The sequence below is a fragment of the Grus americana genome, chromosome 15 (assembly GCF_028858705.1).
Source record: "Grus americana isolate bGruAme1 chromosome 15, bGruAme1.mat, whole genome shotgun sequence".
Taxonomy (NCBI): Eukaryota; Metazoa; Chordata; class Aves; order Gruiformes; family Gruidae; genus Grus; species Grus americana.
Window position 1 is genome coordinate 12894590 of NC_072866.1, and position 27935 is coordinate 12922524.

Below are 27935 nucleotides of genomic sequence, written 5' to 3' on the forward strand. Positions count from 1 at the left end.
TGTTCTTTTTCCTTTGCCATTAATGTTTTTATTTCCATTTGAATATATCAGAGTAATAGGTCTTGAGGCTAAAGAAAGGTAGGAAGAGTGTAAAACATAATGGATGAGCACCTGACACCTAGGCAGGCTGAGGCTGTAATGCATAATCAGAGAACCAGAGTAAGAAGTAAGCAAGCTCACATCAAAAATATGTGTGTCCTTGCTTTGCATTTCAAAGCTTTGGGAACAGTTAAAGAAACTGCCTTTCTGGGATCACAGATCTAGCATTCCAGAGATGGAGAAAACTATTGAACAATAGCTTAGCACGCTATCCATCTTCTTTGTTGAAGAATAATTTGAGGAACTCCGGTAGTTTGCCTACAGGAACTGTATGGAGAATGAGATCAAAGAAAAGATGGATGATGGTTACTAGGAGAATTTTATTTTGGAGGTGAAGATGCCAATGGACCCTTCTTTTACTGGAAAATATCACTTCTTTTTCCATTGACTTTTTATCAGAACACAGAGCATTGTCCCAGCTTGAATATAGGGTGCATTTCCCAAACCAATAAACTTCAAACTCCTTTTCCACTATGAAGAGGAGTGATTTTAGAAATATGCTGGTGGTGTCTTCTGCATAGCAGGTGATTTGTTTGCCATAGGAGAATCCCCAGTCAGACGTTTCATTTTGTCTTGCTGCCATATTTCTTGCAACTATTGTTTGAGATGCTGTTGAAAAGCAGTTGGGTAAAAGTAGCTTGCTTTCTTCCGGCATGTAGTGACCCATGTTATGTGAAAATGGCTTGAACTTAGATGTTCACTCTGCTGTGAAGGAGAAGCTTTCAAAAATACAGACACTTTTATAAAGAGCCACTTTCCTTACATTAAGCGGTCCTGTTGGCCTTAAAGTGAAATTATCATTTAAATAGCAGAGACTAATCAGCAAGGGAATGGTTTGCTACTGTCAGCGAGCTCAGATGTTCATGCTTCATTTTTATTCAGCCTCTCATTTTGTCATTTCCACAAACCCAATAACCACTATAATCTCTAGCTCGTTTTTAATTTTACCTTTCCATTTTAACATCTTTCAGTATTTCAGTTCTAAATTTGCTGCCAGTGCTGTTGACATGTTATGCCTTCCCTCTCCTTTGGATGTGCAGTATATTATACCTCGTGTATCCCTGAAGTTTTGCTTTTGCAGGGAAACTTTTAAACAAATATGTAAAAATGGATCCTGTACATGCTTTTGAGGATGACTTTGTTTTAGTGTAGCAATGCGTTTTTCAAAACCCTTCTCAAGACGCATGGACCTTTTCTAAATAGAAGCAAAACAGAATGCTTCAGTAAGTATTCGAACTCTTGTATTGTGCTACTCCTTTGTACTGGTGGGCATGGCCTTTATCTGCAGGGCAAGGAATCTACCTTCTTACCTTCTTCATTGGGTCAAGGAGTACCAAGATGGATTGTGCCAGACTAACGTAACAGCTTTCTTTGTCTAGAGAATTTATTATCTTATCAAATAAAACACAATAGATCTTATTTATTTGAACTTCACTGAAAAATTTGATCGAGCGCGCCACTTGGGAAAGTATAAACTGTGCAGGAGAACATGGAAATTAATAGAAGAATTGTAGGGTGTATAAGGAATTGTTTAAGTAGGGATAGATTTAGTATTGTTGAAAGGAAAATGTGAGGATAAGTAGAATTCCTCAAAGATTAGCTTTAGCATCTGCTTTAGTTAGTATTTCTGTTAATGATTCTGGTGCAAAAATTTGGTGTGTGCTGATAAAACTTGGCTAATGATGCCAGGTTCAAAGGATTCATAAATATACAAAAGCTGGATATGCAGAACCGGGTGACCCTAAGGATTAGAGTAAAGAAGTGGGACAAAATTCCGTGAAACAAAACACAAGGCTCCATGGAATTTGGAGTTGAATACAAACTTCTTTTGTAAAATGTGGCACATGCAGTGGAAAGGACTAGAAGAAGGGCTGTGTATTGTTTACAACAGGATGGCTGTTAATTCTCACACGTAGGATGCACTATGAGAAAAACTTCAAGTGCCTCTGTAGATGGCCTGGGAGATGCTTCTCAGAGTTCTGGTCATCCGCTGTGGAGGAAGATCATGGGAACTAAATGCAGAAAAGGGTTATTGGTAGGAGCCCGAGAGCCCCCTGAACCAGTGGTGAATGGAAGGACCGGCCACCTCTAGCAAAGGCTGGAAGGAGGTGTAAATGGTGCCAAGAAATACATGGATGGAGGGGAGGAGAAGGAAGGGAGATCAATACCAGTGGGAAAAAGAACCAGCTATACTAAAGATTAGCATTGGCATTTAAATCAAATTGCTCTAACCCTGCCATGAATACAGTTAGAAGGAGGTTCTAACTTCTAGAAAGACTGTTCTGAATGCAGCTTCCAGTGGAGTCAGAAGTACAAAAATTACTGCTTCTAAGCTGAAGCTCCACAAAGCTATGGCAGAGGTGAGTTGAGTTCATAATAGCAAGGGACTAGACAGGACCTAAACTAAAAGATCCTTTTCTGTCCCACTTTTACGTGAACACATATGTACCAATCTGTAAGCAAAGGAAGGGACTCAAGGATAGGAAGAGTGGGGCAGTATTTTTTAGTTTGGAATTGCAGGCATTGTTTAATACCAGGGTTCTGAAAACTGCACTTGGGAAAGAGGGGGGAGGGTTTAGTGAATGAAAGTAGACCACGTCCATCTTTCTGCCCACAAAGAACAACAACTGTGGACAGGGACCTGGAGCGTGAGAAAGTTGACCTTTGTTCATGTTGAGAAATAAGCAGTTTGCTGAAAAATGCACTGAACTATTAAGAAGAGTTTATCTGCCAGTGTAGATAAGACCAAAATATGATTTTTATCGTCTGAGAAGCTTTTCTGAGCCTGTTTGGTGCTGGTTATCTTGATGGCGTTTTGAAAATGATTCATTCGTGGTTAGTACTTAACCTCATCAATGCCTTGAGCAAGAATTCGTGCTTCCGATGGTAGTTAGGAAGGTGCTACTTTAATGGTTTGTCTTTGGTTTGTCATCAGTGCAGGGGGGAGTTCTGTACTGGATCAGCCAGGAAAGGTCTATTTTTCAGTTTTAATTGTACTTAATAGGGTAGCTAGCATAGCAACATCAAGATGGGGCAGGAGAAAATTGGACATGTGTGAACATTAAACTGTTTCAGTCTTTTAGCATCTTTAAAATGCTCCTACAAGCTATCTTAAATGCCTTGTGGTATTATTATGTAAGTCTTGTCCTTAAGCGTCAATCTTTCCTCCCGTGGGCCTTTTTGCCAGTGAATTTTTTTGACTAAAGCACGTTTTTACCTGGGTTGTATTTTCTTTCCTCACAAGGTTATTAAAAGGAGCATGCTTGTAAATAGACCTTTTGTACATGCATTTTTTGGAGAGAAAAAAATTAATGTGGCTTCTAGTAGCAAAAGCTCTGCACAATATTTTCGAACAATTCTTACAGGGCATAGTGAACTTGAAATGTTAGTGAGTTAGAAGATTAATGTGATAAGTGCCTCAAGGTTCTCTTGAACTAGCTGTGATTACGTGGCGTTTGTTATTTTAAAATGCCTTATAGCACAGAAATTGCCATGCTGGATTGGATTATTTACTAATCCATCTCTGGTCCAGTAGTGTTCGGGTCTAGATAGGAAAATCCAGAGTAATGTGCAAGACACAAAGCATACTTTTAGACTGAAAGTTTGTTAACTTTCATCAGCATGAAGCTTGCTGTGGGGTTAGAATAACGTGTAGAAAATGGAGCGAAGCCTTTTCAGCAGAAAGAAGATAAAACATGCCCACCTATTCCGTGTAGCCAAGGCAGGTAAGGGGTGTGGAGGTGTATGGAACCTTCTTTCCCTCCCTGCCACTGATGTAAAATGCAGGAAGTACATTGGCAAAGCTTATTTTTAAATTTTTTTTTTCCTAACAGCTGCTGATGCACTAAAATGTTTTCTGCACGTATTTTGCTCATCATCTGGCCGCAAAATGTTTCTTGTAATGAAGTCATGCCTGTTGCAGAATGGTATTCTTGTAAAAGGATGATACATTTTGGAATAGCGTGTTAGAAACCTCTGCACATTGAAGTAGCTCTCACCTTTCGCTGCCTCTTGCTGTAAACAGAAATAGGATCTGTCAGAGAGCCTAACCTTCCAACACAGGTGCAGTTTTGGCTTTTCTAGAAGTTTATTTACTTGTGATCTCGAGCATCTTTCCTCTCTTTCTCTAGTACCACTTTGACTCAGTCCTTACCCACTCCCTTTCTCTCTACATTATTCGCAACTCTCTTGTTAACGATTGCTATGCCCCTTTGTGGTGGGGTGTAAGGGGCAACTATTGCAAGAACCATTTTGTAGCACAAGTTGCTCTTGCTGGAATTGCTTTTGAATTCTCATTACTTGTTTAAACTCTCTTCCAGAGATACTCTGATACAAGTAGCGTAGTGAAAGGACAATCAATCTTCTGGGTAGGAAGAAATATGAAATTCTGGATTTTCCTGAGTTATACCCTGCTGACCAAGTTAATTTCTTTTCTGCTTTAATGAAACAATCATTCTCTTTCTGTGGTACACAAGATGCTGCTCAGTAAGGGCTTGAAATCCTACTAACTTTTCTAAGAAGGACAGAAATAGGATATCTGATTGACTGGGAATGTGTTCAGTATCGGTATCCTCAATTAGAGAAGTCAGCTGTGCATCAGTTATCTTGGACAGTTTTTGGTGAGTTCACAGCTCTGCTATTGGCTCAGTTCAGAAAATAATGCTTTTAACTTAGTTATAATTTTTTTTAACTCAGTTTTGCTAGTACATTTGCAAATAACACTTCTGTCTGTATGCTCTTTGTATTCCCAGAGTTAAAGCTTTGTGGCTTCAGGTGTTTTTCTGCAAATTTAGCAGCCAAGGTTGATGGCATCAAGCCTATTTTGTGACAAGCCTTTCATTTAGGCCTGATGGTTTCCAGTGTGACTTTGGCAAAGACATCATCTGCCTTCTGGATAGCTGGCCCACTTGTCAAGGTGACAGAACACCTATCGGCTCGCCTGTCTGCAAGTAGCTGGCAAGGGGAAATGCAATTGGCACTTTGTAATAACTGATATATTTGGAAGGCTGGTAGAGAGGAAGAGTGAAAAAGTGCTCTGAATTTGTTTTCTTTTTTTCCCCCGTTGGGTAGACATAGGTCTTGGAAAATGTGTGTGCTCCTGTCTATATGGCTTATGATAGCTGCTAAAGATAAACATACTATTTCTCAATGTCACACTTTTGACTGTAGTTATATATTTAAAATAGCTTTTTTTTTCTAAAATATTTGTCTGTATCTGGTGTCCTGTACTGTTATTTTCAAGGATGATGTTGTCTAGGTCAGTAGAGTTTGGAGGATACAAATTAAACCCTTAACTTTGCTTTAGAGTTAACCATTCTGGTTTACGTTTTCATCATGTATGGTGGTTAAGTATTTGAAGTGACTTTTTATGTACATTCTCTAGTACCATATGATGTTAGTAGTTAAGTGTCAGTCTCATCTGGTAATATACAGTGTTAAAAGAACTGCATTTTTGTGTCTAAGATTGCAAGGGCTACAAAATATTTATTTGACCCTTCAGAATTGAAACATCAGAAGGACCGTTACCAAAGTTTTAGCATCCATATCACTCCGTGGCTTTTGCCAGGCAAAATGGGATGCTTTTGGTGTGAAGTTCGGATTCAGATCTGTGGTGTAGGAACTCAATCACTACGTGGAATCTGATGGAATTTTATCTGACAGGAATCTCGCTGATGGCCTCAAATTGCACATGTGTTTTCATAGTTTTAAGGAGCTGTCTCTCACTAGGTTGTTTCTTATCCTTTTCCATGCTTGATAATCTGGAATTGTTAGGTTTGTATATGCTGTCCCCTGCATTTTCCCCCCTTGCTGTGCTAGGGGAGTTTAAGGAACTTAACTGAAATGAGAAGGAAATAACTACCTTCTCCTCCTCCACAAACTGCTGCTTTTGTCAGGGGCAGCTTGAGGGCCCAGGTTGTCTTGCTGTTGTGGAAGAGCTGCAATTCCCTTCTGTCTGAACAATAAGCTTTGTATCTGTTTGTACAGTAATGAACTGCTTTTGTTTCCTTCAGAAACGTGCTCTGCTGTCTGGAGCGTTTCCATTTACAGACAACCCTTGCCAAATTAATTTTATTTAATTATCTCCCAGGGCTAAGCTTGAATACATTTTGTGTTAAATTCACCGTTTCTCCCTCTTCTGAATGAAATGGACTTAATATCCTTGTTAAAATCTGATTAAAACTAAAATTGAGTTTTTTGAAGTCTGATTATCCCATGAAATGGAATTTTTAAACCTAATTATGAATGGATTTGCATACATTTTTAGCACCATTGAAAAGAAAGTTGAAATAAATTTATTAATGAAATCTTCTTCTGCTGTCTCTTTGGGCCATGACGATTGCTGGAGAGGGAGGGAGGAGGAAGGCAGGCGAGAGTAAAAACCCCACCCTCTTTTGAAATATACCCTCTTCTGCCCCCAAATTAATTCCAGAGCTGATTTGACCCTGTCTCATTTTTATTCCTCTCTGCCACACAGCCCAATTTAGGTAATTGATGGCCTTTCAGAGGGTAACTACACAGTCGAGCTGGATTCATGTATTTAAAGCCTTTGTGCTTTCTGAAGGGAAGATGTAGGGGGGCAACATTTGTTTCAACTATTATGTACTTCCCCTTCTTTTCTGAGGTAGCCCAGATACAAAATCAATAAGCAGCTCTTGTTTCTCCTTTCTGGGAAGCTGTATGTTTGATCATTTATTTTAAGCCCGATAAAAAATGGATAGTTTTACAGACCGTGGTGAATGTGCACATGGGATTAGTGATTGTTTCTGTACTTCCCTGGGTTTGAAGCAAAAAGTTTCTTTGTAGGATATATTTGAATATCTTGCTACAGTAGTTGTGCCCATTCCCTCAGGATTTTGGAAGTGGTCCTCTATGGAGAAGGAGTGCCAGTGGAGGATGTATCCGCTTGCCTGACTCCAGCTTTTTGAAGCAGGTGCAGAGGGCAGCAACTTGCCTGTGCAGAGGTATTGGCTTCATATGGAGGCTCGTACTGTTGAATCTTTCCGTGTATTTCTTGCACTGATTGGAAAGTTCATCTCCTTACATGAAAGGTAGAACTTAGATGTGGCTATTTTTTTTGATCGCTCATCCTCTTACCAGGGTTGCAAAGAGCTCTTTGCACTGCACAAGCATGTTAGAAAATTTTAAGAGTGTCTTCTCTCTGTCATATGATGTGTGCAGATTTTTTTTCTTGTAAAAAAAAAAATTACAGTAAATGTGATAGGAAAAAAAGATGTTTTGGCAATTCAGAAATCCTGGACTTGATACATGACTCTGCAAAGAGTAAACGCTCAGCATGTGGCCAAGTGTTCTGTAAACGTTTGCATTTGCAAAGTTACTTTTGAGCAGAGGGAGTTGTTTTCCATATGCCTTTGTGCTTTCATTTTAATCCTGTCTTTGCAAAGGTTAAGTACGAAGCATAGTGGAGGTATCACATTCTAGAAGAAATGCATAATTCTGGCACTCTTTGAGATGCTTCTGAAGTGGGGAGTTTTATGAGGGAAGCTGTGGTTCAGCAGCAAAAGGAGGATTGAGCCGACAATGGAGAATGCTTCTAGCTGGCAAATGCTCAAGTTATAAACCAGAATGATTGAAGTAAATTAAAAATTTTCTCAGTAACGTAACAGGACAACTTGAGAATTCAGACAGGCTTAGGAGGAAAGAAGCTAACTGAGGTAGCTCTGCACCAGTGACTTTAAATTGTTTTGTGGTTTAATGGTTGTGGCTTTCATTTGTGCTTGCTCACTGAAACTATTGTCCAAAGTAGACACCTTTAGCTTTGGAGTTATATAATAGTTATTGTATAAATAGGATTTTCATTTATGCTTAGGTTATAAATGCTTTGCAGCATCTTCCCAGTCAAGCTCAAGTGGAATCTGAGGAGTTAGGAATATCTGATGTACCTTTCCTCAAGTGTAGAGCTGTTGTACAAACCTGCAGTCACACCAACAGTGAGCGGAATCCTGAAGCTGCAGATCCTGGAGGAGCTAGGAGGAGGAGATCTCCAGTGGGGTAGACATTGTGGAGGCTTCTGGAAGGGTATTTTTTAACTCTTTATTGTTGTCTGGTTAGTTCTGTGCCATCCATTCACCAAAGAAAAAGTGACTGGTTGTGGGTAGTTCTGTATGCTGTATTGTACACCGTGATGAAATAAGATCTTGAAGATAAATGTGCTTGCAAGGAAGAATGCAAAAGTGGTGTGGAACAGAGATGTTTGTTTCTTTTAATGGAGAGAATAGGAGCTCTTCATCTTCTGTGAATATATTTCAAATTTTAGAAACTGTTTATCATCTGATTTTATTAGTGTCTCCCCTAGTAGCTTCAGGCATTGAAAGTAACTAAAACTTGATAATAGTAGTAAGCCAAGATGGTGTCAAAGTGCTTGTGACACCAATCCAGTCCTTATCTTAATCCCAGTCACAGGAGCCTGTGGCAAAGACACAGGGAAGTCGTAATTGCTTTTGGCTGCTCAGAACCCCGTGCTTCATGCAGGCAGCTGAGCTGATGTACCGGTTTGTGAGAGCGAGCTGGCAGAAGAACAGTAATTACTGAAATGCCACTGTTTACATCTTTAATGCGATTACACTATAGCAGTTCCACTCTCTATGAACAAGTCTTAAAGTCTGCTTCTATTTCCTTCTGACATGAATTATTCATTATTTATGGATGATGGTGGTTGGGGTTTGGCTTTCACAGGCAGGTTTATTATATCCACTTAGCTCTGACTGCTTTGGCATGCTCTAAGACTCAGTTATTTTCCCAGTATTTGTTCTTGACGTTCATCATTCTTGATGTTAAAACTTTCAGAGTATGTAATTCAACTCTGGGTTTGGGAATGAGAGACTGAGGGGGTTTCTCTTTTTGTTGGTTGCGCTTTTGGTTGCGCTTTTGGTTGCTTTTGGGGGGGAGGGGAAGCATAGGAAAAGCTTTTTATTTAAATCTGTGCTTATCGCCAAAGGCTGAGGGCGACTGCTTTATTGTTGTGCTGTGTCAAAGGACTTGGATATGAGGCGCTTATATGTGTGACTTGGGAGATTTAGATGTTAAAGAAAGAAAGTAGAATTTCAAAATGAGGTGGGATTGATGTGCTCGGCCCTTGAGGGAGAGTGGTTCTGAGGGCTGATGAGATTGAGATTTTTGTACCATCTTTCTGTAATACTGGGATGCCAGCACCACTGTAGCAATGGCACTCTTTGGGTTCTTCTGTTCTAATGACTTTGTCATATGGTTTGTACTGGGACTGCAGTGTTTAGGTCTTGGTGTGTCTTGTGTTTGTTAGGAGATGCCTAGAGCTGATGTGTTAATGGGCTTCCATAAAACTTTGCATCTTAAATGTTATTTGTCCTTCACTTTGAATATTAAATTTTTAGAAACTTTAAAAAAAAAAGTATGAGAGAGAATTACTGCATTTGTTTAAAGTTCTGAAAGCTTTTTTAGCTAAACAGTTCAAAGAGCGCATCTCACTAATCAGAGGAATATTTTTGCGTCCCCGGGGTGGTCGCAGTGTTTTAATTGGAACTCAAGCTTCTTTGAAGTTCTTTTTAATCCTCCCTGAGCTGGGGGAGAGGGTATGAAGGCAGCACTGTAAATCTGAAATTTCTTCGTTTTATTTACATGTGTCTGGGGACGTGTGTAATTCGTTTTCCTGAAGTTAAGCTCACTTGCTAGCTTGTGGACAGCTGAGTGAGAAATGTGCTTCATTAAGTGGGGAGGCCTGAGACACATGGTGAGGGGTTATAGATAGTGAGCTCACGTGCTTATGGATTTGTTAAAACCACTACCTGAGCAACAGGGTCTGAATTGTAAATGAACTCGGTGGGAAATGATGTGATAGCTAAACATGAGGCTAGACTAAGCAAAAAGCTAGGATTTAAACTCATGTTTTAGGATTAATTTATTAGTATGGCACTCAAATTGTGTTGCATACTGATATTTGACTGCTTTACAAGTTAAGAAACAAGAGATTTAGGGTACAGCTCTTGTGGTTGATAGCTTCAATCATCCTTTAAATCAATGTGGGGTTAAATTTTCTTACATTGGAGTTGAATTACAGAGGTTTTTGAATGTCCCTAGTCAGATTGCTTAAACTCCTTGTGCCTCAGATTCTACAATTAAGGTCTTGCTTTGGTCTGGTTTCTGGAGAAATCTAGTCTTACCCTGTGTATTATGCGCTTGATATATCCACCATGAATGGAGTCTCAGGGGTAGCTGATGCCTTTTGTGCCATCTTAACACAAATAACTTGTAGGAATGCTGCTACTGACAACGCAAGCGTCTTAGGCATTTTCTACTTTCTTCGTACCACTATTGATTTTCATGATAAATATGATCATTTATCAGCTGTGTGTTTTCTGTACTTCAGTAAGGTTTTTAACCTCACACTTTTGCTGAAATTAGAATGTTTTACTTTCTGCTTCTGCCAGAGGTGAGATGTCTGCTGTGAAAAGCTTTGAAATAATCTTTGCTTGAGTTTGAATAGTTTTTAATTAATTGAAGCAACAGGCTTAACCTCAATTTTCTGTCTGAAAGAATAACTTAGTATTCCAGCTGAACATATAAGCAGTATGCTTTTCATTCTTTCTAAAATTGTCATCATAAATTTCCCTGTGACTGAAGTTATTGGATGATATTAAAAAAAATAACCCACAGTTAAAATAACTTTTACTGTAGCTTAAAGTTGCAGTTTAAAGTGGCCATTCCTGCCATGACATTGAAGAGGTATGTGATTGTAATCAGAAATAAATAAGAATAATATATGGGATGTCAAATCATGTTGTATAAAAGTAGCTGGAAATATGGTCTAGACTCTCATAAGGACCTGTAGGCAGTCATTAGTGTGTTTCCTCTTGCTCAAGATTAGGGCTTTTGTGTTACTGCTGGCTAATATTTTCAGCTGATAAGAGTCTGGGAAAAGAATGTGATCAATAAAGATGTTGAAAACAATACAAGAATTTAGGTAAATTAATATTCTGCAAGGATTATCTCAGACAGGTGTCAAAAGAACAAGACCATTTATTTAGTAGAATCTGTAAAATAGTCAAATATACATATATTGCCAGTACCTAGTCTTGGTTACAGTATTAGCTTCCTTTCTTATCAGACAGAAGCCCTGGTTATCTGTAAAAATGATGTCACTGTCTTTGTAATTTCCATGTGGGTAGAAGTTATGCCAGAAGGGTATGTTGGATACATGTGGGTTGTTTTAGGGGATTTTTTGTTGATGTGTTTTGGTTTGTGTCCCCCTGTCTCCCATCCCCTGTCGTATTGCCCCCTGCCACTTCCTTGAAAAGCAGCTGATGTTGTCTATGACTTCTAGGCTGGTCTGAGCATCTTTGAATGTCAGAATGGAACCAGCAGAGGTTCAGTAAAATTATGTCAGGATTTCTAACCCAGTCTGTTTATTTGCATAAACATTCCTGCCTAATTTGAAAGCTAAGGAAATCAAGTTTTTTACTTGAGATCCTTCCATTGCAACCAGCCATCCCTACTTGCCCTCAGCTTCGTGAGGAGCAAGTTTCTGAACCAGCTTTTATTCATTAACGTGAAATTTAGAAAGAGAAGCTTCTGCCTGATCTTCTGGAAGTTTCATTTATTACCTTTATTTTGGCTGTCAGGATGCTTTCCCAGCTTCTTGTAATCCCAGTAGTTGACCTGGAATAGTTTTCAGCGTTTCTAATCATTCTCTCTTGAATGGTATCTCTTTGACAGATACAACATTTGTCTATTCAGAGTTTGTTTCCAATGGGCATGTCTTTGTATTTCAGTCTGTGGTTTCAGATATTAATTTTTTGCTTATGACTACTTACCATTATACAAATTGAAATCTTGAAAATCTTAGGATACCCATGTGGATAGATTAAATAATTGGTATTCTGCTGGAATTCTGTTTTTGAGATTAGTTTGATTTGCCCCCCTCCCCAGCCCCCTTGTGAAGCCTTAATTTTTCCCAGCAAATAGTTCACAGTATCCTCTCTGCCCACCTCTGGATTGTCACGATGATTGTTCCAGCTCCATTGAAACTATAGGAAAAACTACCCTAGTTATGACTCCCTAAAATAAGTTATTTTATTAATTTCACGACATTATTTTTCCCTTTAGCTGTTTTTTTTCCTCAAATTAAGTTCATGATGGGGGGAAAAGATTTAAAATAGCTTTTGCTGCTGCTGCAGTAAAATGAAACATTACATTATTAAATGCGTTTACATTTTGTCTTCAAACTCTTAAGGGCAGTAGGTACAAAATTATATGCCACAATAATTTCCTTTCAGCATCGTCATTAATATATAGTTACATTCACTAAATTAAATTGCAAATTGAGGAAAAACATGTGAGCAGCAACAGCCATTTTAAAAAATACTTTTTGATCATTTCCAACTTGACTACTTCTATGCTGCTGCTGGTAAATAGCTAAAAGGTGCTCTAGAAGTTCATGGGTTTTTTCTTTTTTTCTATTCGATCTCTAATCTGGTTTCTTTTGGGTTTTTTTTGGGGGGGTGCAGGGGGAAGTTAAGGAAAAAGAGCTGTTATCCTAGAGCTGTGAATACAACAAGGCTGTAGTTCATTTAGAATTTCAAACTGATTGTGAATGAATTCTTAAGGTACTTAAGGATTGCCCTCCTTAATATAGGACCTTTTGTTTGATGCGTTGGTTTTTTTAAAATAAGAGATGGATCAGTGATGAGATACAGTCAAAAAATAGAGGCGAGTGGGATGGAGAATGCAGTGCTGTGGGCAGTGCTGTCTGACTTGGAGAAGAATGCTGCTGTTGTTGTAGGAAGTCTCTGTTGCTAGAGACCAAGGTTTTTCCTTGCATCATACCAAACAATGGTTTGAAATCATTTCAGAGACACTAGTTGTGATGGATTAGTAAGCACAATAGGTTTGTTGTGTTTCCTTGATAACCTAAAAAATGAAAAAGGGAAGACCTTAAGAACTGTTTGTTTTCTTATATTGGAAAAATGTAGGATACAGAATATTTGATAGCTCCATGTTTCTTGAGCTGTGTATCAAATGGCATAGTGTTGTCTTGATAAACTGTTTCATTTTATGCAACTGAGTTTAAGCCAAATTAAAATTCTTGTGTTACAGTATGATTGAAGTATGTGGAGTATCTCTTCCCCCCCCCCCCCCTTTTTTTTTCCTGTGGGATAAGGCATAGCAATGCATGCTGCAAGAAGGAATTGATTTCCTCTGTATCATACTACCAAAAAGATTGGGGTTTTTTGGGTTTTTTTTAAGGAGACAGTCAAAAACAGGGCATGGCAACATATGCTTTGATTGTTTTGAAAACGTCAAGCATAAGTAAGAGTTTGAGAGTCAGTAATTTTTTTTTATGTATTCCTTATTTGTGCTACAAATCATTAGCTTTTATGCCAAAAAACCTGAATAATGGCAGCAGAGTGGAGAGCAAAGCGTGTTTTGCTCCAGTTGTATGAAATGGTCAGCCTTGTGCTGCAATGTGAAACAGCAGAGCAATTAAAGGACATCCCTGTGGGTTAGCAGCAGTACAAACTGAGCTGGCATGGGGATACACTTGTCATTAGTAAGAGCTCAAGACAGTTATTCTGTTTTTCAAGTTAACTCTCCGTTTCCCTTGCTGCTTACGTACCTTCTCTGCCCTAGTACATCTCTTTTCTGTTTAAAGCACAGGTTAGTTTTGACTCTTACTGAAGTCTAGTCTTGACAGTACTAAAACACATCTTTTAGATAGAGAGCATACAATTATTTATGTACCCCAAAAACCGAAATGATGACATCACGGTGGATCTCTTGCAACATGGGTAGCCTGGACTTCTCACCAGTTTTCAAGAGCCCGACTGACAGTTCATGTGTCTGACCCTTGAGCCCCCTTATTGCTTTTTCCATGTGGCTGATGTTACCTGACTCAGAGTGTAGCACCGTAAGCTCCATGAGAGCTTGAGGGTATGTTTTGATGAGAAGACAGCTGAGCCAGTTAACAGCTTCTTGTTGAAAGGGGGAATTTCAGCAAACTGATTCAGACCTTCAGTGGCAGAAAATGAACCAAGCAAAAGCCAGTGACTGCCACTTCACTGGCAGCAGGCAATTAGATTTGCTCTGCTGCTCTCACCAAATTGCACCTGGAGAAGAAAAGCCTGGAAGTCTACAATGATGATTTGTGTGAGCTGGACCCCTTTTGGAAAGGCCACACTCTTCTAGGCTTGCTGTGTGAAAAGCTCTGCCATGTGCTCTAGGACTTTTTAATCAAAGTACAGAAAATTGCTTTTGTTTCAGCATGACCTCTCAAAGCTCTAAATTGTATGTCAGGTGATTCAGTATGCAATGATCTGATGTCTGGGTGAAGATTAAAAAAAAAAGCTGATTATTTTTGTCTTACCCTCCAAATCAGCAGGCTTGATACTACTATGTATAACACTCTCCCTCCTTGAAGTCTATTAAAGCCTTTCACTTGTAAGGTTACGTTCAGCTATGCGATGTGTGTGCTTCTGAAGTTTCAGTGGTTTGTTCTGTGCTTGTTGTTAGAGCAGTGGTAGGGATGAGAAAAGTTTGGGATGTTGAAATGCCCGCCAAATGATTAAATTTTTTCAAAAGTAAGATTAATGTTATCTTGTTGGGCTGTTAAATATTTCTTTAAAGTAGAAATGAAACTTGACAGATTAGTTGTTATGATGCTGTATTATTAACTTTGGACAAAAAACCCCTTTTTTCATTAAAACAAAAAAATTTGGAATTTAAGATAGTTTTCTTCCTTTTTTTTTTTCCTTCCCTCTTCAAATTATGGCTTGATTGGATTAATTGCTAATTTTGCAGTTGCTTCAGAAGAGATGTACCAATTGTCTTTAGAATTGTCAAGGCACTTACAAACACTTAAAATGCTTTCTTACAAATAAGTTGTTCTTCTGCTTCAAGTGGTTAATGGGGACATTTGCTTTGGTAAAGAGCAATTGGATTTGTTGATTCTATCTGTACGCAAATATGAGGTTTCTTTTCTAAATGAAGGGAACCTCAGAAGCTGAGATTGCTTATTGCTTTCCATTTACACTCCAGATTTTTTCCATTCGCTTTGTACATAAAATATTAAGCACGCAATTTATTGGAGAAACAGTGTAAGGTATACCTTATTTTGCTTTTTTTGACAGCTCTTAGCACTTTCATTTGAATGAATAAAGGTGATTGCTCTTCAAAACATTTTAATCAGTGTTACAAAACACTAAATGTGTCCTAATTGCCTAGGAAATGTCGAGAATTTATTTTTTGTGAACAATGTGTGTAGCAGATTCCAAACCATATGGTTTAGTTAATGTAGTTAACAATAGAAAGGGAGGATGTAGGCATGAAGACATTAACAAATAGATGTAACTACCTCGACTGGAGCTTAAAGGGGCTTTTGTGCAAGAGAAGTACTGTTGTGAAACTTAACTCTCAGAACTTCCAGGCCTGGACACCAGATGTTAGTGGTAGTGTTTTCTTTCATACATATTTTGACAGGAAAGGGATGTTGAGCAAGTTGCAGTTTTCTGATACAAACTTTGAGTTGATGTGACCAAATTAAACTTACGGACTCTGAGGTGGTGTATTTTAGGAAGTCGGTGTGTGTTGTTGTGATTATTGCTATTTACTGTACTTTCTTGAAGGGCAAGTCATCACAGGAACTGAGCTGCTTTTGGGCTTGCTGGTGAAGCTCAAGAAATAAGCTGGAGTCCTGTAAACCAGAGATAAAGGAGTTGAAGCAGTTGTAGAGCTCAAATATACAAAAAGAAGGTTTGGAGAACTCGCTTCAAATGTACAGGAAGAGACTATTACAGACATTCCCCAGCCTTTCTAATCACATGGAAATATTTACAAAAACTAAAATGCCTTTCCAGAAATCTTCTGTTGTTGTCATGTTATCGTTCTGTGTTTGTTCTTCAGATGCTGTTGTTTTCCTGCCTAGGAAGAAAATTAAATTATTGGTTAAAAGTAGAAAAGGTCGTTCTCAGGGAGAGAAGAATTCAAAAATCTTGTTGTGTTTCTTATACATAATATAAAACCAGATCAGGAACAAAATCCAGATTTTATACTTTTAGGAGACTGCCTTAAAAAAAAAAGAGAGAATTTTTTTTTTTAATTGAAAAGGAAGAAGCAGATGTGCCCTCCTTTTCTGTGCCTGATTTTCTGAAACACTTTAGTAAAGACTTCTGTCTCTGGTCTTTGTCAGTTAATTATGCTTAAGTGTAAAACAGTTTATGCATCCACCTAAAATGCCCTGTCAAAAACCTGAGAATTTTCCATTTCAATTTAATATGACTTAGTTGAGACAACCAAATCTGTGTCATTGTATATTCTTAGTGATGTAAAACTACAGAGAGAAATGTTAATTCAACAGACTTCTAAAAATAAATAATTCTGAGTAATTTAGTATTATAAGTGTGTTATTAGTTTGGTAGTTTCAAGAAAATTTAATTTAAACTCCAAACAGATTTGACTAAGTGCCTGTTTTTCTATTTAGTTTTACTTTTGTCTTGCACTTTCATGGTTAAATTTTAATGTCAGGTGTCTAGCTACAATCAAACCTCTTCCTTTGCTGTGAGTTTTGACATATTTTATAGGAGCAATAAGAAGTTGATGTTCTAATAAATTATAAATTAAAAAATATTCCAATTTTTACTTTAACATCTTTATCTGCTTACTGAGTCTTGGTTACTTCAACAGCTAATTCTCGGTGTGTAACTGTCATAGTTTATACTGCAATGGTAATAGATCCTTAACTAAGTTCAACAGAGCTTTCTGCAAATGTCTATGAAATACCAGTTGTGTGCATTATAAAAAAAGCATTAAAAAATGCATAAGCTATTTTCCTTGTTAAAAGTTAAAAGAGTATGCCACTTGAAAGTCATTGAGTGACTTGGATGGGCATCCAATTAAGTTAATTTTTCACTTCATTTGAACAGTTTTAGGTTTTTATCATTCTTAAATTACTCCTTTTCAAATTATCTGCACTTCAAAGGAAGTCAAAGAGCTTTGGTTAACAGCAATTTTGTCCCTGTCCTGCCTTACTGTGCTGCCAAGATATGCTGGCCTAATTTGCTCGTTTAGGGCAAAAAAATCTTGTTTCCAAATTAGGCTTAAATTTTTCTGTTTGTTTAGGTTTTTTATTTTTTTGCTTAAATGCTATTGCAGAAGGAATTGTGGTCTCAGGATGAGAAGGAGGGACAGAGGAAGAATGTTCTATCTTTTGGCTCCTTGTGCCTTACCCAGGAGAAAGGAACTGAAGTCAGTGATTTTAATCTGCACTCACATTTTGGAAGCCACTTTTTGCCATTTGTTCTCTATGTTATTTTTGTAATTACATAGTATATGATTCAGTTATAATAACACCCTGCTCTTGAATCATACCGTTAAGTGTGTGTGTCTCATTTACAGGATTTTGCACAGCTGATGCAAGCTAGGTGTGGGTTTTTTTGTGGTTCCATAGGCTCCATCGTTATGTGGAGAAGGAGGCTGTCTGCAGGGCCAATATAGTGACAGTGAAGAAAGAAGCAGCTTCTCAGAAAGGGAGTTCTGTGTATATTTAAGGATAGAGTTTCAAACTTCCCTCAAGTAGCAATGGTGATTTGAGTAGTGCTGTTGAGATATATCGTCAGACAGATTCTCTTCAAGCAGGCCTCTTGGCTTTTTAATACTGGTTTTGATATCAACTGTTCCATAGGGAATGGATGGAGCTTTAGCAAAATTAATATACAGCGAGCCCATCAGACGAAGGCTCTCAAGGCCAGAACATGTTGAGTGTGTGTTGGGATGCTGACAAATTTCTCTCTTTATGTGGCATTGTTTTCAGAAACTTGTGAAATGAGAGGGCTGTTTACAGCAATGAGGGCTGGTTGGTATTTGCAGTGCTTTGGGATTTGACCAATTCTCTTCAAATTGAAAGCTCGTCTGATTTAATTTCATTGTGCATGGAGTGTTATTCCTTTACTTGGAACTATGTAAATTTGTCTTTTGCCAAACTGTGTGATCAAGATGGTATGTAGGCCTCAGAAACAGGCTCTGAAACCACTCAATAAAGGTATTTGACAGCGGAGTGCATGCAAGGGGTGTCTTTTGTCTCTGATCACCTGACATGATTTAGTTTTACAGAAAGTGAACTCTTCTTCAGAGGGGGTTAATACCCATTGACTTTATCTTCTGTTATATATCTACGCTGCTCCACTTAAAAAAAAAAAAAAAAAAAAAAATCTAATGCCAATAAAACGTCCTCCAGAAATAAGTATAAACCTAAAGCTGCTAATTGCTGAAACTGAGATTGGAAGCTGATTGTTGATTTGAATTGCTGAACAGATGAGGATGATTGTTTTTTATTGGAAATCTGTCAGTAGCTATCATTACTAGAAATCTGTGGCTTTTATAGTCCTGTTTCATTTTACTATTGGATTAATTTCAGTTCTCTAGCTCAGTCCTAATACATTATGAATTTCTGACAAAATGAGAAAAAAATCAAGGCAAATATAGTTTTTTGCCCATTTTAAAAAAACTGCAATTATTTCATTGATGCAGGGACCAAACACTTGTGTTGAGGGCTGGCACTCAACATGGCAAGAGAGATGCCTGATACTAACTATCCTTGTGATAAATCTGCTATATTTGGGTGAATTGTGAGAGGCTTAGAACTGCATTTTTCAGAGCCTTGTTGACTTGGCATTAAATTTTACAAAGATTGTCCATGTTGAAATTGGTGTGTCTGCTCACAGCTTCTTTTTGCCAAACAGACTAAGCATATCCAGTCCATTTCTGTCTGGTGTTTTCAGTTTTTTAGCTTATGGTGACTCTAGTAGGTGAAAGATGGTGGAGAGGGAAACATAATTAGTATTTCTTTTTTTTTTTTCCCTTTATCAGCACTAATACAAAGTTGCCTTTATCCTTACCTTATCTCTAGATTTTTCTAGTTAGATGTTCTCTTTCCACAGTAGTTTCTACTTCCTTAATTCATGGGGAAAAAAGAAAAAGTCAGAGGTCTGCTTCCTGCAAATGGAAGCTAATGAACCCATATTGAAATCAGATTGTAGCTTTATAGGCTTGTCTTGTAGGTTTTTTGCTGTATTGTTTTTCGCCTGTGGATCATGTGAAACCAACTGTCTTCCACTTTCTGGTATATGTTATCATTTAGTTCTCCATTTATATACCAATAGAAAGAACCTGAGTCCTCCAACTTCGAAAACAAAGTTAGAGCCATGTTAGATTTGAGCTCTTCAAAACTGAGATTCCAAGAAATCAGTGTTGGTTTTCCCTTGCTCTTGGGTTATGTGGACATGTGGCTTGCATCAGACTGGATTGAATTAATTCTCCAGTGTTTGCTCTGATCCCAACTATTAAGTAGCCCTCAGTAAAGAGATGTGGAACTGCTTAAATTAAGCATTTCTTCATGTTCCGCTACAGGATTTTGAAGTGTTATCTAGTGCTGCAACACATTTGAAAACCCAGGTGCACGTTGGCTTAAAATTGACTTATCTCTGCTACCAGAATTTGAATTTTAGATGTTTTAATCAAGCCATCTCCAGGTTGGTGTCTTGGTTTCTTCTCATAGTTTCCTTGGATATTGAGTGTGATGTCTTTGAACGATAGTGTTTCATCCTGTTCTGACAGATTCCTTTGACTACCACAATACGTGTGTTCATTGTCTGAGGGAGACCGTGTCCATCTGTGTTATTATATACTAACTGTTAAGACTTGCATGTAACACAAGTGATATTAGAGGCTTCTGAATTTCCTGCTGAGGAAGACAACAAGTATGCAATTCTGGAAGCAAAAAGCAGGAACTTTTGAACTGGGATTGCCAGAACTAAATCCTGTCTATCTGCATCAGCTCAGTGTTTAACTGATTTTCATTTGGCTGGAAGTGACAGATCATTAAAGAGAAAAAGTGATGCCTTTTCTGTAGGTAAATACTTGGCTAAAAAGTGGTATCAGAGAAACAGCTTCTTCAGTCCTAGATTCAGTCAGAATCCCAGTAGTCAAAACAGAGGCACATTTCCTACTTATGTAGTTTTTGGAGTGGCAGGAGTCTTGGGGGACATGACAGAATGTTTCTAAAGATTTCACTTCTGCAAAAGTAGCTTCCCGCTCGCTATGAAAAATCCCTTTTAAGGTTTGGGTCACTCTTCCCCTTTGGGAGTGATGCATCTTGCTGTACCCAGTACATCACAACATGATGTCCTTTCCAGTTTCCTTTCCTTTGAGAAGTGTAATACAGATGCTTTACTTCTGGGATGGGAAACCCCTTCTGGTGGCTCAAGAGAAAAATCTTTTTGTATTCTTTCTCATAAGCTGCCTTCATTTAGAGTTGAATCTCTTGCACTCACAATTTAGAGAGGTCTCCGAAAGAACAGTTGTCTTCTGTGGAGACTGTTGATGTGGGATAGTGGTTTCTGGGACTGCCAGACTATAGTTTTCTTGATCCCATTTCACTAGCTTTAAGAATTTGTCATTGGCTTTGGAAAAATAAACCTATTCCTGACAACTGCAGAGCTGTTGCTAGCAGATCTGTAGAAATCTTTGATCTCTTTGACAAGAAAAGGTTATCAGAGTGGTATCTGAAGTGCTGATGGATGATGATTATTATTATTATTATTATTTATTATTTTTTCCCCATGGCTCTGGAATCACTGCTTATATGAAGGACTCTGAAGTCAGCACACTGGTAATTGTGTGAGAACATTGCTTTGAGTCCCCTGTGATGTAGCTGAACCTCTACACTATCAGAGGTTATTCAGCAGTAGCCAGAGTCATTGAATTGTACAGTCTATATGTACATTTACTTCCTCCTTTTCTTACCCTCTTGGTAATAATGATCCTGTGATCATGCTCCACTGACACTCCATAGTTGAGTAGCAATTAGAGTAACTCTGGGTGTGCTCACCCCTGTGAGCTGAGCATTAGGATGGGGAAGAGGTTGTGAATACCTATTCTTATGTATGTTTAAAAAAAAAAGTATGTTCAAGTGATAAGCTGCCTGTTCATCTGGTATGAATGTTTATGCAAGCTACTTGCTTTGAAGAATTAGGTCTCGTGGACTCTACTGCTTTAGAGTTGGTTTATGGGTTGAGGTGAACAGTGGTGAGATGCTGTGACTTGGATGGTGATTACAGCATACAGCAATGGCTTTAATAAACCAGGCTTTATATGCAAGCTGGACAGGATGCAACCCTGTGCTGTTCTAAAGAACTGCAGAAACTTTGGCCTGGTGAAATAGCTTTGCCTGCTTTTTGGAACACTTTTTTTTTTTATGGTCATGTATGGAACACTTTTAACCAATGATTTGTTAAAAATTTCTATTTTGTTTTAATTATGTAGGACACCTGATGATCTCTCAAGGCAAATTGTGGCCCTGCAGCAAAGGGAGCTTGTGCTGAAAGAGCAGAACTCTACCATCACAAACAGGTAAGTGATACCAATAGTCGATGCTGATAGCAAGACACTGCTATATTAATGCATATATAAAGAAGACAAGGACTGCAGCCTGAGAGGATGGCTTTTTAGATTTCCCTGCTGCTTCATGGAGCCTTCTATGCTATCACTCTCTTTCCCATGTTGATGAAGAGTTTTTTGCTTACTTAACCCCTTGCAGGAAAAAAGATGAAGAACTGTGGGAGGATGCAATGAAGAGTTTATCCAGCTTTATTTTATGAGCTAAAGTGTTTGCAAGGGGAAGTATGCTGCTTTCCCAGACCATGTCATCTGGAAAGGGAATGTCACAGCAACATGTGCAAAATCATCCTCTGGGTATGGGAAGTAAGAGCCCTGAGGGCTGTGATTTGAGTACTTACAGGACCAGTTTGTATAAATGATGGTGGAAAAGTATGTGTGCAGTTTTGGTGGCAAAGTACTGCTAGGCTTTGGGAGGAGCAGTCTATTTACAGAGCAAGATATGTATTTGAAACTAGAGGGTGTTTAAGCCTTTGCTCTAGTGTGGGAGTGAATATCTAACAGGGGAAATGAATTTGTCTGCCAGAGCTTAACTTTCCAGACTGCATTGGTTACACATAGCATTTCTTAACACAGTTCTACAGCATGCCAGTAAGTGCTTCTCATCCTCAGTGCACATACTCTTGCTTCTCACACTGTTCTATTTCCTCACATTAGGAATCTGTTGTCTGTTCTTGTTAAAAACAATACCTCTGTCTTTCAAAAAGGTTCTTGGACTGTTTGCATTGCCAAAGTGTTAGCTGACTTGTCTAAGCAACAGAAGTGTGGAGAATTTCAACCTTCAGTGTAAACATGTTGAGTGTAAAACAGTCAAATACCACATAATTGAGCCCTGGACAAGCACTCTTAGTTTGTCTTGGGCTGCATTTGCTAATGTGTCTCTCGAAGTATGTGGTAGATTTTGGTTCAAGACATAATGGAGTTCTGGGCTACGCCTTACTAATGATGGGCAGGACTCAAGCCGAGTGTTAAAAGCTTCATGTGTGTTGCTGCTGCTAATGAAACTATTTAGTCAGTTGTGAAATTGTTAGCCAAGTGTAAATTCCCGTGAATGCAGGCAGCCAAATTGTTTTGCTGTTTTTGCTAAGAAGTTTAAAGAGGGAAAAATCTCACCGATATATAAAAAAGACATTTCATATATTATAAATAAACCAAGCAACCCTCAAACCCACAATTGATCTAATGATCAAATAAAAGAATGGTGGTAATGTTTGAGTTATTGATTTTTTTTTCCAGGCTGCTTCTCACAGCCTGTCAGAGAAATGGTTTTTCTAAATTTATTAATGGCCAAGGGGAATCATCTGTTGAAATAGCAGTCTTTTGGTAGTGCCTGTTCATGCTGGATGTAATTGTGCCAATTTAGTTTAAAAATAAAAACATGATTAAGATTACTTTTTGATTTCAAGTGAAATGGGCTGTAAAGCTGCTTAAATTAAAATTCTAACATTTTCTTGATGCAATGCTGTGTGTCATTTCCCAAAGTGATAATTTCAGTTTTCTTCTGTCACATACCTTATTCTGCCTTAAAACGTAGGCAATAAGATACATTTTTAAAAACCTTTCATTACAGATGATTTGAAAGTTCCCCAGAGAAGGTCTTGAGTCTTTGGAAATAAAACCTTGTTACGGAAGCAAATCTAATTTTCTCTTTTCTCTGAATGATATCCAGATTTAACTAATGGTGGTCTCTTACTTGTTTTATAATTGTGTTCAGAATGGTCTGTGTATTACAGTAACTTAATATGTGGTCATGACTCCCTCTAGTGATTGAGCCCAGCACTTATTCAGCTTTCTATTGTTTTTTCAGCTACAAGTTTTTTTGCCCTTAGTTGAAAGGTGTTCTTTAGTCTTCAGTACTGACAGTGCAGTGTTTGATTTATAAAGTCAGTGTTTACGTATGGAGCAATGTGCAGTACAAATGCAAAAGAATTTTTGCCTACCTAAGAAGCTTTGATTAATTTTCTCCATTAAAATCAATGATTTGGTAGATGCTTAGGACAACATCATCGTAAGTTTGCATTTGAATTTAATTTTATAATGATGAAGTGGATAATCACAGATGGTCCTGGTTTATCTGTTGCTACGGTGCGAAATTCAGTTTAGTAGAAGAGGTTTGAGTGTGGTGTTGAAGATGGTGGTATGACCATCTTCCCTAAATGGCTGAGACTGAGTCTTTGTACAGTGGATGTATGTCTGGTTGTCACTGAGCTTTAAACACAGGCAGAAGAGTGCCTGGAAGGGTTTGTTGCAAGCTGATTATTCTTTCTCTCAGTCTTTACACTGCAGTCATCTTATTGGTTTTTATTCCCAGTGATGGTACCTTTCCCACATTGTTTAGTGACTGTGATAGACACTTGCCAGCTACTATTTGTCTCACAACCTGACAAATAGTCCCCAGTTTCTTTTTGGTAAGAGGAGATGCTTGGTAGCAAAGCAGGAGTTAATCGCTAATGTAGCAGAATATGAGCAGGACTTCAGAAAACAAACCAGATATGGAAAAGGTATCACAAGGGAACAATTTGCTATGTAAGGTCCCATCCGTTTCTGTAAAGTGGCAGACAGATGTAGCTCAACTGCTTCTCGGTGTCCCTTGGTCGATCTAGAATGGAGAGTTACGGTATACAAACACACTAGTAGCAACATTTTCTAAATGGCATATGGCTTCACTAACAGACTAAATTTATTTTATCTCATTCTTCCATTCTTGAACTGCTTTCCATTTATTACTGTATATTTTTTAGAGCCAGTGTTTCTGGCACCACAAAAAGGCTACATCACTACAACTCAGCCTTTGCATCATATTCGCCCTGCTTCTGGCCTGGGGATCCGAAGCGCAATCTGTGCTTGTGTAACCTGTGCAATTGCCAGAGTCTCAAGGCCTCCCAGAGATCAAATGATGATGCATATTATATTTGCTGTGTCACTCAGATTGGATGCTTTATGACACAGAACCATAGGACTGAATTTCCTGAGCAGTGGGTTTAAATCAATTCCTTTTAACAGTGATTGTTTACATGTTTGAGTTGTGTAGACTCCCTTGGAGCTTGCTATTTTTGCTAGGGAGGAAAACCTTCCTGTGGTGCTAGCATGGGGAAAGAGGAGAGGGTCACTCCTGCACTGAACACATAAGCAGCAACTCGCTCCTCTTCACAACTTCAGGATCGCTGAGTAATGTAGCTGAAAGTGCCATTAATAGCGCGTGATGGAATCTCACTGCTGTTCTGGAGTGTGTTGCTACAAGTTGTGTAAATAGAGTAAATTATACTTTCAGCAGTAACAGCGGGAAGTGTTGTGGAGCTCTGTGACTGCAGAACAAAGATAACAATCTGAAGGTTTAAAGGTTCAAAAGAAGATTGCTTAGGGCCAGTTTGATAGCATGAAGTGTACCTGCTCTGCTGGTTTTTATTCAAAGCTAATGAAGGAAAGAGGTTTTATTAGTAGGTCAGTTTAACCATGTAGCCATCATGAGTTTAAGCACGTTTTTTTTTTCCCCCTAGAGTGTGAATGCTATAGGCATGGTACGTTGAACTGTATGTTTTCAGTGAGAGTTGACAGTTGTAGCTTGTAATATGGAGAGTTGGCCAAGTGGTTTATAAGTTTTTGTCTTATGGAAGAATGATGTAGTGATGTACGCTATTTTTTTAAGTGAGAAAAGCTGCATATTTATTTTTCCAGCATCTTATCTGCATATTTGGTGTTTCTGGAGAGATTTCCTAAAACAATCTTGGCAAAGCATTCTAGAACTTGAAACGTAGGGGAAAACTTCCCTTCTCCTCAGTGTTGTCCTCTGAGATGGCTAAGCATGAAGGAATGACGCTGCTTACAGTTTGATCTTTGCTTCAGTTCTGAGACACAGGCTATGAAAATGTACTTTTTTTGGTTACTTGTGGTCCCTCCCAAAGTGATAATTTCTTTTCTACTTTTTCTCTTAAGTGTAATATTGACTTGGGACCATTGAGGTATCTTGTAGAAAGTCAAATATGAGGAAACACATAGGTGAAGTTAGTACTGAGCAGGATGAAGGACACACAGAAAAATGGAGAAGTAAATCGCTGGTTCTGGTGTTGGGATCCTGGAGCTGATGACTTATTCTCATCTCCTAGTGTCAGAAACCCAGCCATGTGTTTTGACATATAGTTTCATATGTGAAAAGGGATACACAGAATATGTTTGAAAAAATGTTTTCCTCCTCCAAGTGCTGACAGAGTTCTGTTAAGAGACATGGTTGTTTACCACCTTTATTCATATAAATCAGGCAAAGCTGATTTACCCAAAGAACCCACTGTGTGTGGTGTTGCTTAAAACTGAAATAAAAAAATTAAACCATTGAAGGCTGGGGAACGAAGATTGCAGACTGAACAGAAAATGCTTTTGAGTTGGGCAGCAGGGTTTTTTTTTTAATAAAAAAAACAATGAATGAGTGCTGATAAGCTCAGAACCGTCCATCTCCGTAAGTGCTGTTAGCTTAGAAATATGTTGTAAATCTATTGCCCGTCTTCTCTTTTCCTTGGATGTCCCAAGGAGTGTCAGTCACAAATATAAATAGACCTTGTCATACTTCTTCCCCTAATCTTCTGGAAAGTTGGACAGAAGTTTAATTACAGTGAAATGTCTTTTATCTGACAGAGGAAGAAGTGCTAGCTTTTTGATAGGCTTTATGAGTTATTTTGTGATCAAAAGGAGCACTTAATGTCTAATATAGGACAAGGTAGGGATTTTTTTTTTCCTCTTTTGTTCATCTATATGGCACACTGTGCCTTGATTTATATGTGGAGGTGTGTGTGTACCTAATACCAGACAAATGTTTATTCACAGTGCTTCAGGGCAATATTAACTGCTGACAGCTTCTGCATTCATTTATAGAGTAATATTATGAAGAAATGACTTGTAGTATTGCTTTTTCTTTTCTCCAAAATGGATCTTTCATGCATTTTTATACCAGAAGGTAGTTGATAGTGTCCCATTAAGGGACCAATCTACTCTCTCCAAATAAACATATTCAAATAGCAAGCTTCCAGAGCAACATCTGGTTATTCGTGACTTTAATTTGGTAGGTACAAAGCTTTTCCAGTTTTTTTCTATTGTATAGTTAATCCCTAGCAAAAAATAGGAAGGCAAAAATAATTTAGCCAAGACATTGACTTCTGCTTCTAATTCTAAAAACATGGGATTTTGCCCAGACCTTTGCTTTTCATGACCGTGCCATTTTCAGTCTGATTTCCCGAGGAAGTGAGGCTTACTACTGTGCTCTGCGTGTGTATGGAGATGAGATTGTGCCTACACTACACTTTTGAACTTGCTAGTTGTTTTCTGTTAAGTTTGGCAGATGGTAGAGGTCTCCAAAAATAATATATTCTAGCAAGTGTAAGGAAAACAGCTCTCCTGCTCCAGGAGAGACATCCTGTTGGTGCAGTTGGAGGTCACGCCATGTTAGGTATCAAAGCCCTGCAAGCAAAAGACTCTCTTAAATGTCATGTAGATGGTAAGACTCCTGTCGGAGATCATGCCTCCTTAGCCACTGCTCATTCTGCCTCGAGTCTGGCAGTGAGTGAGCACTATTCTGATCCCATGGCAGTATCCCAATCTGTAATTTCTGCTATACCAAGTTCTCCAAAGGCTCATGGCATTTGATGGTACTGGGTTGTGTTGTTGGTATTGGTATCATTTTCGTGCTGTTGGTATGAGAAATGAGTCTACTTGAGTCAATATTCACCTTTGGAGAGAGAAATCCATAGGAAACCAGGCAACTTTTTTTTTTTAAACTCATAGAACTAGTCTCTTTTTCTGTTTAAAAGAAAATGTATAGAAAAAGCCCAAAGAACAGTCACAGGGGACAGACACAGCTGTAATTGTGCTTTTCTGCCTGGAGCTCTGTGGAAACTGCATAGTGCAAAACCAGTAAAAATATTAGTTTCTTACCTTATATTTGACTGTGCTTCTTGGAGAACGTTCAAGGAGGATCTGCGGAATGCCTCTCTTCAGTGCTCTGATCACTTTTAATGATGAAAAAAGTTGTAGAAGCTATTTAACTCTGTTCTTAGTTTTTTTTCTCCCCGCCCTTATTCTAGGCTTTTGATTGACCCTTGTTGTTCCTACTAGTGCTCTTCTGGAGATGCTGATTCAGCATTCTCTTGGGTGTCCAGGCAGTATTTTTGCCAGAAAAATGTGGTTTTTAAAAAATAAAAAATCAGTTAATTTGATAGGAAGCATAGACTCTTCTTGATTGTGTGTTGTACAGCAGATACCTCATGTGTTAACATAGAGCTGCATTGTAAAAGTTATGGAAGAAGTCTACCTAGCATTTCTTCTATACACGGCTCACATCTGCGGTATAGATCTTTTGCTTCCATGAGACTAAAATTCCTAAAAATCCTAGATTAAATAGATGTATGTTAATACTG

General features: G+C 38.3%; 1 protein-coding gene across 2 annotated transcripts in view; it reads left to right on the forward strand.

Moving 5' to 3' along the window:
• Window positions 1–27935, forward strand: part of MAD1L1 (mitotic arrest deficient 1 like 1) — a 372656-nt gene that overhangs the window by 18229 nt on the left and 326492 nt on the right. For both annotated transcript variants that reach the window (XM_054842372.1, XM_054842373.1), the window contains exon 10: window positions 21403–21489. In XM_054842372.1, the coding sequence (XP_054698347.1) occupies window positions 21403–21489 (87 nt within the window). The remainder of the gene's footprint in view (window positions 1–21402; window positions 21490–27935) is intronic.